Genomic DNA, 17,981 nt, shown 5'->3' on the forward strand with positions numbered 1-17,981 from the left:
AGCAAATCAATTTGTATTGTTGATCTTTTATCTATCACTGATATTATAATGTGAACATTTCATTTAAATTATGAAATAGAATTAATTTAAATCAAACCGATCTACACAAGATAATTCATATCAAAACATGTAAAAATAAAAGATTATCCGTCAACCGAACGGGTTGAACGTGTACGTCCTACACGTACATTTGTAACGTATGAACATTAAATACTCGACGACAGTATCTGGCATGGTGAGGCTCGCAACAAAACATGGGAGAGAATCGCGAGGCTCCTACAAAGCAATATTTTAATAATAGTTAATGGTGGGTCAAGGCAAATGCGCTTGCAACGACGTTTATAACTTGTATTTGACGCGTATTATTTACTGCATCTGCCACTAGTGACAGGGTATAAAAACAAAGATTTATTAAATCTGTAGAATTTTGTTAGACAACGTTGTATTAATATAAGTAAATAAAGATGGTAATATTTGAATTTAATTTCTTATTTTATGGTTACTTTTTAGTTTGTATACATATATTCGTTTTGTATACTTTTCGGGAAATATAATTCATGTAAAATTATTATATGCAGTAAAATAATTATTTGCAACGATAGGCATGAAAATAAAAATACACAAATTAGTCTTCGGCTTGAGCTATATGACAGTCATGTATGAAACACCGAAAACAATATTCATAAATATGTATAAGTAAAATTTACCGTACGGATTGAAATCGTTCAATAATTGGCATAAAGAATTGATTCAAGTATCCTCAATACGGCGTCAAACGCAGTCTTTGAAACGCCGACGAATAAAACAAACAAGTCACGAACGATTATGGACATAAGAGGCTGAGTGTTGCCCACCGAAAAACCACCTGTTGAAATTTGAATTGGTACCGACTGCATACAGTTGTCAGTGGCAATGATTTACCGATTTGCATAGGGGTTCGCTCGCTAAAGATGCGCTAACTAGCTTGCGGGGTGTCGATCGCTGATAAGCCAAATTGAGATAGAACGCCCCACCATTGATCAGTCAGTTAGAGGTAATAACGAATAACTCCTCTTTTATTAGCCCACCATCGATATACGAATAAAATTAGAACTGGTCACGAAAAGCGAGCCTATTACTGTAATTATGTAACAAGGTATTCCACATATGGATATTTAATTGACGTATATATAATATAAACATTTAACGGGTTAAGCAAATCGATGTTATTTTTTTTTTTGTCCTTCGAATATTAGTTTAAAATACAATGAAAAGATTCCAAGAATACATAATCGAAAACGATATTCATGAGACGGTCGACAAACATTCCCCAGGCTGCTCCCTATTGCTTTAAATTGTGCAGGTATTAATGCAGTTTTGTTTATTTTAAGTATATTTATTTAGTCGACGAGTCTTAAGTCAAAACATACTTCGGGTTTTAACTTTCAAAGGTACCGACTAGTTAAACATAGTAGAGTGGTTGACTGCAGGGATAATTCTTGGACTGATCAAACAGTAATGAGGATGCTCGTTGAAGTTACGGTATACCGCATTGTTTTAAACAAAATGTCGTATGAGTTACGTCATCTTAATTACAACCTTTTTGTGAGACGATATGTCTTTGTACTTAGAAAGATTGGTGTAAAGTCTTTGAATGCATGCCGTTGTTTTCTTGAATTTTTGTTTTGTAATATATTTGTGAAAAAAAAAAAGTATTTTAGTCATTGTAGCTGATGTAATATTTATTTGGGTTTATCTTAAAGCGCAGTAAGTATAGTAATTAATATCTTACCTGTAATAGGATTGACAAGAAAGCTCGTATTAGAAGGAAACAAGCTGTACTTAATTGCCGCATTATCTTCCAAATCTGCATCAGTCGCTGATATCTTTCCAACGAACGCACCAGCCTTTTGATTCTCTTCAACGTAAAATTCATAGCCGTTTTGCGAAAAAACTGGATCATTATCATTAGCATCTACCACATTGACAATAAGGCTGGCAGTCGCTGACAGCGGCGGGATACCATTGTCTGTAGCTATTATTGTCATTTTGTGTTTAGCTATCGTCTCTCTATCGAGAGGTTTAGCGAGGTACACCCAGCCCGTGGTCGGCTGAACTTTAAAATGCTCTTCGTTTGTATTATTCTCAGATACGACGCGATAGGTTATGCGCGCATTGTTACCGGTGTCCTTGTCTATAGCTTGTATTTCTAAAATCTGGAAAGGAATTGTTCTTTAAATAAAATTTTATAGAAAACATTTTAAATGATACAATATAACTTAAGGTACTGAATAATTCAAGCGATTTCTCACGAAGATAAATGACGAACTGTGACTTTTTTTTACAAAAAACCTATTCACGCAAATTAAACCAATATCGGGAACTTGTTTTACTTAAGTGTTTTTTATCGATTATTATCAATAGGTTGCCGTGAGAATGAAAAAAGGTTAATTAGAGATAAACTATCATTGATGATTTTGATTGCTAATTATCTATCGCGTAATTATGAAATTAATTGACGAATTTTGAAGTCTAAGAAGTTTTTCTTAAATTAAAATCGAAATACCTGTTTTCGAAATGAAAGTTGTCATAAAAAAAAATATTCTTGAAATACGTATATCCAGATTTCTATTAAAACCAATGTATCGACTTACCTTAGTTTTTACAGCATCTGATTCTAAAACGCTTGCACTATAAGTATCATGTTCGAAAATTGGAGCATTGTCATTGACATCTTGAACGTCCACTGAGAGCGTCAAATTAGCACTCAGTTGCGGGCTTCCATTGTCTTTGGCAGATATTATGAGAGTGTGCCGAACGAGATTCTCATAATCCAATGCCCTGTTAATAAGGAAGAAATAAAACATATTATATATATTAAAAATGTTTAATATAATTATAGTACAAAACATGGTATAAAATTCTAAGAAAGATAAATTAATCACTGTCCAATCGGTGGATAGGTAGGTAGGTACTTGTACACGAACGCCTACATTCTACGTCACTAATACGTACGAGACGTTTAATTATGTATTTTAATAACGTTAAGAAAACAGTGCAAAATAGGGGTGAAAAAGATAAATTTTAAAAGTATAATGATACCAGCATATTTTGTCTATTTTGCAAGATAGTCATTTGTATAATGAAGACTTACATTTCATATTTCTCTCAACATATAGAAATTCAATTCGTATATTAAAACTGGTCAAAATCGGTATATATTACCTCAATAACGTAACTAATCCGTGCTGAGGGCTCACAGCGAAAGTGTTTGGTGGTCCAGTAGCAGAGACCAGGTGGTAGGTTATCTGACCATTCTTCCCCCCATCTTCATCAGTCGCTCTTGCAGCGTACACCACAGAGCCGATTGCCGCTGATTCAGCTACAGATACCCTTACTGATGATGTACCGAATTCTGGTGCATTGTCGTTTACATCTTCTAACGTTATTTGAACCTGCAAAAAGTAATTGTTTAGGAAAATTTTTGCAAAAAAAAAAATGAAGAAAAATGTGATCATATCTAGAGTAAATTGACGTGGAAAAGTATAATTTTATTCTTACATGATTTATATTACTGTACAAAATTAAATAAAGGGTTAAATTAATGATAACGATCCATCCTGTAATATCCTAATGCTGGGCATATGCCCCTTTCTTCGCGTAGGAGAAAGATTGGAACGTAATCCACCACACAGCTCCACTGCGGGTTGACGGATATATTCTCTACTATGAGTAGTAACGATATCTATGTGGTATTTATGATATTAAGCGAGACCGACGGCTTAACGTGCTCTCCGAGGCACGGTAAAGAGACCCATAGGGACAGACATCCAAACCAGAAAGAAATATTTATACAAATATATATCCATCCCGAGCGGGAATCGAACCTGCGAAGTTTCGGCGTTTTAGGCGCCTACATGCACCACTACACCACATCGGCTGTTAAATTTATGATAAGTTTTTTGTAAATATCAATCGCTATAAAATTTATTAAGGTATAAAATGGTACCTGTGTCTGATCATAGCTCGCTGGGTTGCCAGTAGCAGCTTTGATGTTTAATAAGTATGAAGGCGTAGTCTCCCTGTCCAGCTGGCCTGAAGTCCTGATGGCACCGGTGTGGGGTTCGATAGTGAAACGATTATCCACATCACCAGACACGATACTGTACCGAACTAGTTGCTTTCCTGTTAACAATAAAAAATAAATTTATAAAATTACGCAAACAATAATGTTACAAATTGAGAATATCAACAACAAAAAAATTGTTAGGTCTATAAAAGCTTATTTAACGAAAAAAAAAAAAAAACACTATATGAGAACAAAACCACTGTCAAGAAGAAATTTATCATTTATTATACACACGTTTATTCTCAAATCAGTTAAGGAATTAATTGAAACATCAAATGTTTTATTAGCAAGACAATTATAGAACAATGAAGTCATCGAAAGCTTTAAGCAAGCTGAAAGTATGCACTAACTTTGTTGCTTGATAATGGACGGAATATTTGAGATACGTGGTTAATTAGGTCCCAGGTGGTATACTTCAAAACAATGGACGATTTACGATCGCTTAAAGGACATTTATACATACATGTTTAAGAAAGAAGTTATAAAGCAATTTGAAAAAACTTAATTCAATTTTCTGAAACTAAGGCTAATTATTTAACATTAACTGCTACTATTTTGAAATAAAAATAAAACTATTATGACACCGTAATTTTTGGTTTCTTAGTTAATTCACACGGTTTCCTTGGAGAACAAGTAAAGACGCTTTTCTTAGTAGTGAAACTATCAGTTAAGCGCTAATGATAGTTTAGCGTAGGCTGGAGAATAAGCCCTTGTTCAGCAGCGATATATTTATAAGCCGTTTCAGCTCAAGTGGAATAGTAAATTGTTTTAATTATACAAAAACTTAAATCAATAATAAACGTCAGTTACACACACATGCGAATCCATACAAGTCAAGCGATATTAATAATAATTGACATAAGAAAACATTGTCAAAATGACTCGACAGAATTACTGAGATCGATGGACTAGCGGAGCACGAATTAAAAATACGTTTTCGTCTTGAAATACGTCAATTTGCAGCATTGCTATAAACTCTCTTAATGATCAAACGTGACAATTTAAGAAATAAATACTCCAAAAATCTATTTACAGAAGCCAAACTGAACGACAGTCGAAAACCGCTTTATATCTATCAAAATTTAATTGGCACTTCTCACAGTATAAGCGATTCAATGTCGTATATTTTTTCCGCTCAGCCTCTTTTTGCTGGTGCGTTTTTTCGCTGTTCGTTTTCGGCAGGACAGTTGACGCAATGAGATTGATATACGGTCTTATCCGACGACGTGCCGGGCAGTCTTTGTTTCTGTAACTGGTTCACGTCCCCCTGCGGCACTCCCGCGTCCTCCCTTTGTCCCTTCCTCTTTATACAGTCTGTGATGCGATTGTCTTATTTTCGAAGATTTTACGGCGCGGCTTCAATGTTATGTTTGTTTTTGAATTGAAAATTTACGGCATTCGTGGTGGTTTCAATAGGTTTCCAGTATAATACATAATGTCGGAAGATGAGCGTTTATAGGATCTCATTATTAAAAACTATGTGGACGATAAATCCGAGGAAAATGCTGTTTTATATATGTATATCGTAATATATACATGAATCTTAAGTCTTGTTATATTCATGTGGTTTTTATTGCAGAACAAGAAATAATTTATCAAAATAAGCCTGTCAATTTATAATAAAGATTAATTTACGTTTAAAACGATATGAGGTTTTCAAGAAGCCTTTCTAACTAATATTTATAAGTTAACAGACAGGTGTGTTTAACCTTTTGTCTGACACTCAAAACAATTCATTAGTCTAATGTGGTATACTTGTCCTCTTTCAAAATATATTCACAAATGCCCTTCTAAATTGAAATCATTAATGGACCCGCGATTATCTCGCTCACGAGACTACATTTGGCTTCAATTAAGAGTTGTAAAGATCTTCTATGCGAATTATTCGATTTTCGATTTGAGTTTAATGAATTAATTATCTGAAAGTTCGATTATCTCTAAAGGGCATTGGGATCGAGAAAGCTTGGCTCATTTATGACGCTTATCGGAAATCAGCTGGCCTTTTTAAACGTACAATCGAAAAACGTAAATGAGATACTATTTCTTTAATTGTACTACCTTTAGTAAATTTTATTCTAAAACGTTTACCATTCGAAAACGAAAAAAAAACCAACATTTTTTCTCGAATGAAGAACTTAATTGTTTTTAACAATTGTAGCCATTATCAACCAATTTGTTTCTGATGACGATTCGCGACCGTCGTGGATGTCTCAAGTAAACAGTTAAACACTAAGCATTTTAACACATAAATCGTGTAAACAATTTCAGTTCCAGTCCGCCCAAATAACGTCGGCTAAAAAGTTGAAAATAATTGAGCTGGTGTTCAAAAAAGAAGTATAGAAATTTCCAGGCAAAAAGTGTCGTTGAGGGTTCGGTTTGTTGACCTCGGATGGAGGTTGAATTTATTCGGTTGCTCGGGCGCGTTCGACTCCAATCCGACCGTATCCTTGGATTTCTCGGGATTGAATTTCAAATTTTCAGTCGTGTCGCATTGCAAGAAAGCGTGAACCACATTTTTATTTTTTGAGAAATAAAAAAAATATATATTGACGCTCAACGGCACACGTTAGAACATTCATAGACATCTGAGGTATTATTATAGTTTAATCTTCTTCTCCCGTTTGATGTAACATGTCAAATTAATTTTTGAAGATAATTAAACCAAATTGAATATGTTATATTAATATTTTAGATTGTGATTTACACTTCAGCCTGTAATATCCCACTACTGGGCATAGGCCTCTTTCTCCATATAGGAAAAGGATCAGAGCTTAATCCACCACGCTGCTCCAATGCGGGTTGGCGGATATATTCCCTACTATGAGTAACGATCGCTATCAGGTGTACATGATAACAACCGGGACCGACGGCTTAACGTGCTCTCCGAGGCACGGTGGTGAGATCCACAATAACTGCACAAACACCCAGACCACGGCAAACACCTGTATGGCCAATACATATGTTTGTCATGTGCGGGGATCGAACCCGCAACCGCCAGCGAAACAGGTACAATCCATGGCTATAACCGTTGCGCCAACACGGCGTCGACGATTGTGATTTACCTAATGCAAATTTCATTTAAAGTTCTTCCGAAATTTTGAACGACTGCAACATCACAAGTGCGCTGCCAACAACAATAGGGATATAACTTTAGGTGCTCTCCTTAACACACTTGGAATACTACTATGGACAAATATAGAATAGAAAAAAATATTTATACAAATTTATCTGCTCAGCTCAAACTCAAGGTTGAGGAAATTTCTGTTACTCAGAATGATCATTATTAGTATCTTAATATCAAAATCAAGTATTCCAAAGATCTGCAAGTACAAGGTTCTATGGCGATATAATTTAATATCTTATTTAATTTTAATATGTAACTGTTTTAGACTAACTAAATCTGTGTCCAATCAATATTCGATTGAATAAAGCGGGACCACACACGCGTTCATTAAATTATCAGTTTGCGTAACTTTAATTTTATTAGTGATATTTTCTAAGATAAATCATAATTAGTTTTGGTTGTAAAATTAGATTGTTTATGTGATTCCAATTGTTGAGTGTTAGGAAACTGTCTCAATATCTGAAAAGGTGATGGGGAAAGCGGTAGAGTTCGGTTCCAATGTGTTAGACTAGTAAACAAATTTTTGTCTTTATTAAATCATATACAAAATTGACACAACTTGAAAATATCCCATTGCTCTCTAAGAGACGGGTTACAGTTTAACCCGCCATTTTTCTCAACTGCAGATTTTCAAGAGGATAAAATAATTAAGAAAATAATAGATAATATTATTTTTTTGTTTTTAAAAAAAATTGTCAGTCAGTCACTCAGTTCAGCCTATTGCAGTCAGTGCACTAGACATAATCCTCCCCAAGTTCACGCCAGAAAATAAATTTACTATTATTAATTAGAAAAAAAATTATTATTAATTATTTCTATTTTTTATAAAAAAAAAATGTAATGCTTTTTTGGCCAACTTAAGAATTATCATATTGTACATCAACTTAGGATTTACTTTCGAAAATTTAATAATTCGAAAGAAATCTTTTAGATTCCCATAGTAAAAAAAAATAACCTCAAACATTCGTTAGTCTAATCTGTAACTGTTAAACATTGTTACAGTTGAGGCAATCATAACACTTGGCTCGCCTGTCCGAGCTCATTAAATTACATTTTTTTAATTAATGGACATTTATCTCCAGGCGAGTTAGCTATAAATCTGACGGGGGCGTGCGTTTGGGCAATGGTGTTCAATATTATGGTGCTCTTTCTAATTAAACTCTGAGCTGCACTGTCCGTCAGTTCGTGTGGTCTGAGTCTTAACACTTTAGCGTTAATAGGTTAGTATTTTTTTTTTTTCATTATATAAATATATTCCTAACATTTTGTGGTGTAAGAATACTTAATAACAGCTTGTATATTAAATAATTATTTTGTTGACTCCGTATTGACCTAAGAAGATATATATGTACATTACTTTTAATTTGATACGGCCAAGTGCATACATCCAATCTGTGGTTAATTTTTATAAGCCAGCACTTACCTTTGGACACTATTCGAAGACTTTTTTTATTATCTATACAAATAAATAAAATTGGAATGTCTATTTGTAATATTAAAGTAAGTAACCGATTTTTACTAAATGCATATGGATATACACGATACATATACAAAAATAACATTTTTACTATTTTTGTCTGTCTGTATGTCTGTTTGTTCCGGCTAATCTCTGAAACGGCTGGACCGATTTTGACGGGACTTTCACTGGTGTATAGCTGATGTAGTAAGGAGTAACTTAGACCACTTTTATTTTAGAAATTTATTTATTTTATAACTCTGCGAACTGAACAATAACTTTTTTTGTTAATTTCAACACGGACGAAGTCGCGAGCACAGATAGTAAGAAATAAAATATTTCTATACAAACGTACAATATGTTAATATTACTGTTTCAATAAATACGATTCCTTTATAAATGTGCTTAGAACTGAATATTAAGTTTTTAGTTTCGAAATTTTAAAATAATTCACACTTAAAATTTTAAACTTACAATAAAACAATCCAATATACTTTTTTATTACATCAATTAGTATTTAAATAAATTCGTTAATATTATTTTATCAGTGCGTTTCCTTGTACCACGTCACACGCAATACATTACTGTATTATTTTTAACCACTATCTTCTCCATCTAAAGATTTGATTTGCAATATTGCTTCCACAGATCGAGGGTTAATTGCTTAAAAATTTATTGATATCATTGCCGTGTATTGTATTGTTTTGTTTTTAATTATTTATTATATTTAAGAAATATTTTTGGTCATTTTGTTAAATGCGTGTCATAAATATGTTTTAATAATTCAAAAAATTACAGTTAAAACAGTCTAAATGTTCTATTTTCGAACAAAAAGAAAATTAAGTTTTTTAAATTCTTATATTAACACGATTTTATGCTATAAAAGTCTAAACCTTACGAGCTATGACTTACAAATGATTTGACTAACGGATTAAGGGAAGTATTTAAAATTAAATTACCTCATAAATACTCTATCTAAATTATTTATTCTCCTCAATTCATTTCCATCGACCCTACTTAACGTGACAAATGACAATATAATAGTAGTTTGTATATAAATAACATTAACAAAGAGACGATACACGTCTTCGATTCCCTGAGAAACAAGTACTTTTCATCACGATTTGTCTATTTAGGCCTGTTACTTTGTTTCTTAAATTTATTATGAGAAGCTTTACGAGTCCACATTCGATATTAGTGACTTTGATCAAAGTTATAACATATTTTTTTTGCTTTTATAAATCTAGTAAATAATTGGGAACTTGATATTTGAAAACAAAACGAAAAATATGGCCTTATGTATTTTAATCGGATATGTATACATAATAGCTGTTTGTCTTTGTAAAAATAATTTTAAATTTCAAATTCATTTGTTACCTCATAACTTTTTGCTGGGTGGACCGATTTCGATTTTTTTTTTTTTTTTTTATCAAAATGTGGTTCTTTTTTTGTGGTCCCTTTTGAATTTAGTGGAGACCTGACGAGTATTTTTTTAAATTATCTACAATAATGGGTATTTATTTGACTATTTTTTCATCTACCTACGTTGTATTACTGATCTATAAAATAAGTCGTTTTTTTTTCGTTGGCGAAAAATATAATTTTAGTCAGTTTATATAAAAGAAAGATTTGTCAACTTTAACAAAAATATCAGCAAAACGTGTATGCATATATTTATGTAATAATACAATTAATGATTAAAATTGTATATATCTAGGACTATTTTCTTTATTAGATAACCTTATATTGAGTGAGTTATGCAAATACTCCGAAACACTACAGCTAGTGATATCAACGTTAAAATACAAACTCTTGGTGATCTATTCGCATAAAGAAACGTCAGTTTATAAAATAGCTCAAAGGAAAGGCGTACACCGATACACGCAAGCTAAACTATGAATCTTAAACGCGGGAATCTGAAATACACTTAGAGTTCAAACATCAGAAGTGGCGTAAACGTAAATCGGCCTATGCCTTGCAGACATTCCGCTCAATAATCAGAAATAAAAGAAGACAAAAAATACATAAAATACAAAAAATGTTGCCGTCAGTTCTTTATAATATTAATAGTCTCAAAAAATTAATCTCAAGAGAATTGTATATCAGTGTATATGATAACAACCGGGACCAACGGCTTAGCGTGCTCTTCGAGGCGCGGTGGGAAAACCCACAAGGACTGTACAAACATCCATACCACGACAAACATCTGTATGGTCAATAATGGGATCGAACCCGCAACCGTCAGCGCAACCGCCACAAACCTTTTTATATTTAAAATATTTTAATTAAATTACAAGAAAAAAAATTTCAACAATTCATAACATAGCATTAGTTACATCTACCGATAATCACAAAATCATTTTATAAACCTTTCATTCAGACTAGTAGACTTACTATCACAAATTTCTTACTAAACCGTCGGTATAATAAAATTTACACGGGAGGTCGGCGAGAGTTCCCGTCCTAAATATTCCGATGCCACGTCTAATATATGCCCTCGTCTGAGACAACAATGGTCTGCCGTGGAATTCCCAGGGACAAGTGCTCCGTAGGTAATATAACGGTGGAGTTCGCAATTCAGTGATTTACGGGCCCTCGACTCACAACAGAATAAACGTGGCTTGGGTAGAGTAGATCTCTCTTACACCGTACTGTTGATGAGCTGATGTAAATCTATACAAATATAAAAATGAATGTTGCTAAGCGCATAACTCGAGAATGGCTCGACCGATTCAGCTAATTAATTTTTTTGTATGTTTCTTAAGGCCCACGGAAGTTTTCATTCTAAAAAAAAAATTAAAAAATGTTTGCTATCAACTTTTGATTGAACGAAGTCTGTCCGGGCGGCTAGTACTGCGGCGGCTGAAATATTTTTGTATTTCTAGTTTTATGATTGTTTAGCTTTTTGCTTATTTCTATGTTATGTTCCTATGTACATATAAACTGTTTTCTGTATCATATATTATATTATCATATAAGTATATAATTTTTTGTATGATACGTTATTTTACAATGATAACGTGTAAGTGATTTTGTAACATGTATAAATGGAGTAAATTTTAATTTAGACTTAATTTTGTATTAATTATTTGACTGAGTGAAAAAAAAATTATGTACAGATTTACTTTGACGTATAGTTCTATTTCAACCTTTTTGATACCGACTAAAAACTAGGCCAATGTCACTTTCTTCTTCTTCTTCTTATTTAAAAAAAAAAATAAACAGTTACCAGAGACAAGAAAAAATATTACAAATATGTTATTTCAAATTTGGTCTTATTCTGGCATTGTATTTCTAATTAACTTTTGCAATATATTTTTTTACTTAAAAAAATTGAATATAAAATACACTTCGGTTACGTTACGGTGTAAGATACAGTCGTACGGAAAGTCTAGTTGTATAAATATTAGTGAAACCCAACGCAACGCCGAGTGATACGGCGATCGCAGTTTATGTTGGATTTTGATTTAGAAACGATGCTTCCATAAAATTTAATATTCATTTAAACTATTGAAAAGGATCACGTTAAACCACTATAATACGTTACATAAAAATATGTATCACGATAAAATTTAATGACACAATAAAATTTAAATATTATCATAAAAAGAAATAAAAAAAAAACTTAATAACGTAAGACGTAGAATCGAATGAAATTCGAAAGCAAATCATACGGTGAGCCATTAAAACCATCGCGTGAATTTTTTTACTCGTTTTAGTTACACCGGACCCGATCGTTGGGATTCCATGCATATTAACAATAATTCCTTTCGATTAATTGAGCTTAAATTACATACACTCATCGGCAATTATGTTACAAAACATTACATTGTTGTGATTGCTAGATGGAATATACCGCATCTGTGTCACTGACAACTCTACGCTCTCACAAAGATTCTGCAAGTTTTATTTTATCTGTGTAATCTATTACATTCGGCTTATATTGTCTGTAATTTCATGTAAAATATAAGCGTTTTGAAAGGCATTTTTTAAATAGTTTTACTAACAGAAAACGAAAATGTTTTCAGGCTTTTTCATTTCACACGATATCATAATTTATTTATGATTATAGATAATGTTTGGGTTACTCGGCTGGTAGATAATATTTTATAATTTTTTTTAAATATAAAAAGAGGTTTTAAGACAAAAACAAAAGCATTTTAAAGACAGGCCACATGAAAATAAAAAGAATTCTTTTATCGATCCGAAAATATTTCTCATCACGAGATAAAATCGACGTTAAATCGAAATTAAACCGTTGATATCGCTTGGAGAATACAAATATCGTAATTTCAATATATTTATAACCGTTTCCAGTGTCGATGATTACAATACAAAGTTATTCTGATATTAGAAAGTATAAAGAGTCATATAAAAGAGGTGGAAGCCGGGAAACGACGACTACTCATCACCTGGTCGTGATTCCCCTTTAGACAAAGGCCGATTATGTATTTTGTGTTTAGATATGTCGTTTGAAGTGTGGTATAATGGGGAGAAAGACGTTAGAGAAGATATACAGATCTCCAATCGAGTTTTAAAGTTGTATTAAATTATTTATTTCGGACACCAAATTCCACGTAACAATATTTCGAAATGATTTTCAAGGATATATTTTTAGTGCTTGATGGTTTACGTAACATAGGATTTAAAGTGTAAACAAAAACAAGTGAAGAGAGGTTTTTTTATTACAATCTATAATATTTAACTGTTTCTTTTTTTACGAAACGTAATAATTAATCTATTATAGGATTTAAATATCAAACAATATCATGCTATTTTGGAACAGAAGTGAGCTTTAACAAAAACATAAAATCTTCAAATTTATAATGTGACATTGATTTAAGAAATCGCTTCAAAGCATTAAAAAAAAGTTACTAAACTGGTAATAATACACTATGAATGTTATCTCTTTGATATTTTGTTCCCAAATAATTTTATAATAATCTGCTAACATATCACTGCCAAGCGTACCGTTTATTGTATTACAGCTGATGTCGTTGATCGTCATTGTACTCTACCTAACAAGATAGTCTATCTTTTCGCCACCGCCTTTACCTTAGGTAGAACTAAAATTGTCACGAATTCAATAAATTTGTTGCGAAGCAAAATGAAGCTATAATGTAACTCGATTCCCCAGTAGTCCTCAGTATTCTAGCATTAATATTTACTCAGTCTCTAAGTGATTTTCTTTGTATGTAATCCCAAACGTCTGTCGTGTTTGCTTATGGTGCTTTCTATTCAAAGAATGTTATCGAAATGCATTGTGGTTATAAATCTATAAGGGAATAATTGTATCTTATTTTATCTTTTGTCACAATATCTTGTTCGATCATTAATAGACATTCGTGTAAATCTTTATCATTTGCTTGATATGTGGCATCTATTATTTGAAATTAATTATTATTCAAATGTCAATCAATATTAGGTTTATAATTTTAATATATGAACTCACCTCCAGATGTAGCTTTAATGCTGCCAACAATGGTACCGCTTCTCACGTCTTCTCGTACACGAAAATTGTATCTTGGTTTATCGAACAATGCTGAACCGACCCCAGCAGGCATCACGTTCACGTGCACTGTAGCCCCTTGCGGCGCGGCCAGACCACCGCCATCAGTCGCTGATATTTCCAAATCAAACTTCCCGTTCGCTTGAATCAGAGCTGGCTTCGTAACGAATATTTCTCCTGTACTTCTATCTATACGGAAAACGTCATTATCGTTTCCGTTCACGATTCTGTACGTAATAGTTCCGAATCTTCCAGAATCAGCGTCACTAGCGGACACGGCTACTATCGGTTCGCTGCTCGATATCCTACCCTCCTTCAGAGAAACGTCGTAATCTTTCACAGTGAAGGCCGGAACGTTGTCGTTTATATCGAGGAGTTGAATCTTCACCATTGCGGTCGTCGACAGGCCCCCTGCGAATAAATAAATAATTGGTCTCTTGATTGTCTGTGTATTGTTGTAATACTATGTTTAATTGACAGCCGGTTGATTTATGCGGATGTCAACGCGTTTTCGTTACATGTTTGCGATAATAAAATGATGTCCGCTATACTTCGTAATGTTTTTTTTTTTTATATTGTGGTGCAAATAACTCCGAACAGAACATGGTCTTACATTATATTCGAACAGGATGGGAAAATAATGTTTTGCTGATTAACGACTCTAGATGAGAGAGATTTAAAAATTCGCTTAAAAAAAATTGTTGTTGCTAGCAAACGAATAAAACCAACTTCAATTAAAATTATATCGACAAGTAATATAAAGTAAGTAGACGAAAAAAATTAACTAACGCACTAGTCGCCACCACGATTTTCGAAGGTTCCCCTCGACTTATCTGGGATGCAATCATCATCTTGGTTTCCTTATGGTACCACTCTTGGGATATCTCGAATTGAGAAACTAATAGAAATTAAATCGTATTTCAATACAATTATTCTAAGTACTTAGAATAATTATGTATATTAATTATGAATCACCAATTAGTCCAACTTTGTAAGTAAAATTTAGGCTTATTAAACGAAACATGAAGGATATATAAATCAAAAGCCTGCCAAACGAGACCAAGAAAAATACAGCTAGATACTTTTTACCCACCACACAACTTTAATTACACCAAACAAACTATAAACAAAACAAAAATCGTTTTCACTATCAAAATACGATATAACTACCGAAATTCCCGTCAGCGAAATACAAAGTCGCCGCTCGGTATAAAAACGCAAGTAATAGTTCTGTTTTCTCGCCCCATAAATCAGCTGTACGACAAGAGTCGACATTTGCGGAATTTATACCTTCTCCAATACGCCGGTGCTTTATTTCAAGCCATATATGCATAGCTATACACTCTGTCACTACTAAACTTATTGCTTCCAATTGATAACGAATGGGAGGACACAAAAAATCAACAATGACCATTCATTGTTCTTAAGTACTATGAGTAATGCGATATAGTCCGCTCGGGGTGATATTACGCCAGTTTAAAGTGCGTTTTTAATGTTTTATTGCTTGCTTTTTTTGGTGTGTGAGTGTGGGTTTTTTAATGTGTAGGATATAGGAAGAGTTGTGGATTGTCATATACTGTTTTTATTTATGTATTTTTTTTTACTTTTTCTTATTTTGCAAAACAAGTCAACAGCTGAGGCAGAGGAAAACAAATTATTGTTATAAAAGTATTCTAGATATTAATAATGTGCAGTTACTTGAAGACACTTTGGCGTTTGACGGAAAAATTACTCGAATTCCTACCCTCAAGAGTAAAGATGAATGATACATTTGGGCTGTTTACGGTTTTCAGTGCCATGAAGTGTGGAATTTATTACAATTTGCTAATTAGTTGGCTTGATGAATAAAATAAAACATAGATAGCACAATTTAAAAAAGTAACAAATAAACGATTTTAACATTAAGCACTAAATATATAAAAAAATATATTACCTCGATCAGTAGCAATAACGGGAAACTCAAAATCACTATTGGTTTCATGGTCCAATGGTCCAGAGACACACAGATCCCCTGTATCAGCTCGCACGGAGAACTGCTGGGTCACTCCGTCTCCCAGGGTGTAGTTGACGATAGCATTCACTCCGCAGTCCGGATCAATTGCTGACATCTGGAAAGAAAAACACATGTTGAAAATTATCACAATAACTTAATTAGTAAAATACCAGTTAGTACAACACATGTATCAAAAGTGTTAATTTTTTTTTCAAAAAAGTAACTGCAGATTTATGCCGATTCTTCTCTGCAGAATCTACATACCGAATCGACGGTAGCTTCACTTTTAACGATAGTTAATATTTTAATCTGTAATAAGACGATTGAAAGGTGCTTTTGAAGCCTATTTGAATAAAATTATTTTGATTTTAGTACAATTTTATGCAAGTTATTTATGTTTACATTAGTGTGTATAATCCAATGGTTACAAAAACATCTTTATTCCAAGTAAGGTTAGTATGGTTTACTACGCTTCAGCCTGTAATATCCCACTACTGGGCATAGGCCTCTTTCCCCATGTAGGAGAAGGATCAGAGCTTAATCCACCACGCTGCTCCAATGCGGGTTGGCGGATATCCCTACTATGAGTAACGATCGCTATCAGGTGTACATGATAACAACCGGGATTAACGGCTTAACGTGCTCTCCGAGGCACGGTGGGGAGACCCACAAGAACTGCACAAACACCCAGACCACGGCAAACATCTGTATGGCCAATACAAATGTTTGTCATGTGCGGGGATCGAACCCGCAACCGCCAGTGCAACAGGTACAATCCATGGCTGTGACCGTTGCGCCAACGCCAAAAAAAGTTTTTAAAATCACACTGATAACTAACATATTTAGTAAAAAAATCATTATTTAATTATTCTTTAAAATTAAGGCTTTATTTAGTTTAATTAGCGCGTATAAGAATCTTTGTGCACCATCTATCTTTCGTAGATGCTATTTCAAATTTTATTTACAGTTAGTACCTATCTTTCGGACTTTTTTTAGGAAATAACGTTTTATTATTAAAAATAGTAGTATTTTCAATCAAATTAAAATGATAGTTCGTATATTAAACAGAGACAACCTCTTTTGTCGATTTCCAAACCCGTTCAAAACGGAAAATCCTCGACTGTAAATGAAGGCTATCACTAATTTATTACATAAATACATGTTTCATTAATATCCACGACTGTAATTCTATTTCAAATTAGAAATATAATCGTTGTAACAGTAACTTTAGCACACGATTCAATAAATGAATTATGGTAATACTTTTATCATCATATTAACTATGCAACCTACAATGTGTTATTATACTTTGAAACGATTCTATACCTTATTACATGTGATATAGGTGTGCCTTTTTTGTGTTCGTGTGGGGTGTTCGATGTTAATAATCCTTGCGTACGAGCTATCATATTCGGATTTCCTTTACGAATACACAAATAATTGTCTAAGTCCCGTCTTTAAGATATGTATCGTAATTAATAAGAGGCGTTTAATTCTGCAAAATTGACTCTCCTTCTGTGCGGTCCGTAATGTTCTTTGGTAAGACTTTAGTGATATATCCCAAGACGAATGAGATATTTTAATCATTTATAATACGGTTTTATCAATATTACGGGCTGAATGGTAATTTTTTAGGTTTTAAAATACTAGTACAATTTAAAATAAAGAGTAGAGTCATACGTAAATATCCAATGGACAAATACATTCATCATCATCATTCCAGCCTATTGCAGTCCACTGCTGGACATTGGATTCCACAAGTTCGCGCCAAAAATGCGCGAACTCATGTGT

General features: G+C 33.1%; 1 protein-coding gene across 1 annotated transcript in view; it reads right to left on the minus strand.

Annotated features, from left to right (window-relative positions):
• LOC123656091 (protein dachsous) overlaps positions 1–16,305 on the minus strand; it is a 25,638-nt gene extending 9,333 nt beyond the window's left edge. The window contains exons 1-7 of the mRNA XM_045591814.1: positions 16,131–16,305; positions 14,141–14,608; positions 10,886–10,894; positions 3,989–4,164; positions 3,205–3,434; positions 2,634–2,820; positions 1,772–2,195 (exon numbers count right to left, since the gene is read on the minus strand). Of these exons, the coding sequence (XP_045447770.1) occupies positions 1,772–2,195; positions 2,634–2,820; positions 3,205–3,434; positions 3,989–4,164; positions 10,886–10,894; positions 14,141–14,608; positions 16,131–16,305 (1,669 nt within the window). The remainder of the gene's footprint in view (positions 1–1,771; positions 2,196–2,633; positions 2,821–3,204; positions 3,435–3,988; positions 4,165–10,885; positions 10,895–14,140; positions 14,609–16,130) is intronic.
• Positions 16,306–17,981: the final 1,676 nt, after the last annotated feature.

Source organism: Melitaea cinxia, chromosome 8 (assembly GCF_905220565.1).
Source record: "Melitaea cinxia chromosome 8, ilMelCinx1.1, whole genome shotgun sequence".
In the NCBI taxonomy this organism is placed as follows: domain Eukaryota; kingdom Metazoa; phylum Arthropoda; class Insecta; order Lepidoptera; family Nymphalidae; genus Melitaea; species Melitaea cinxia.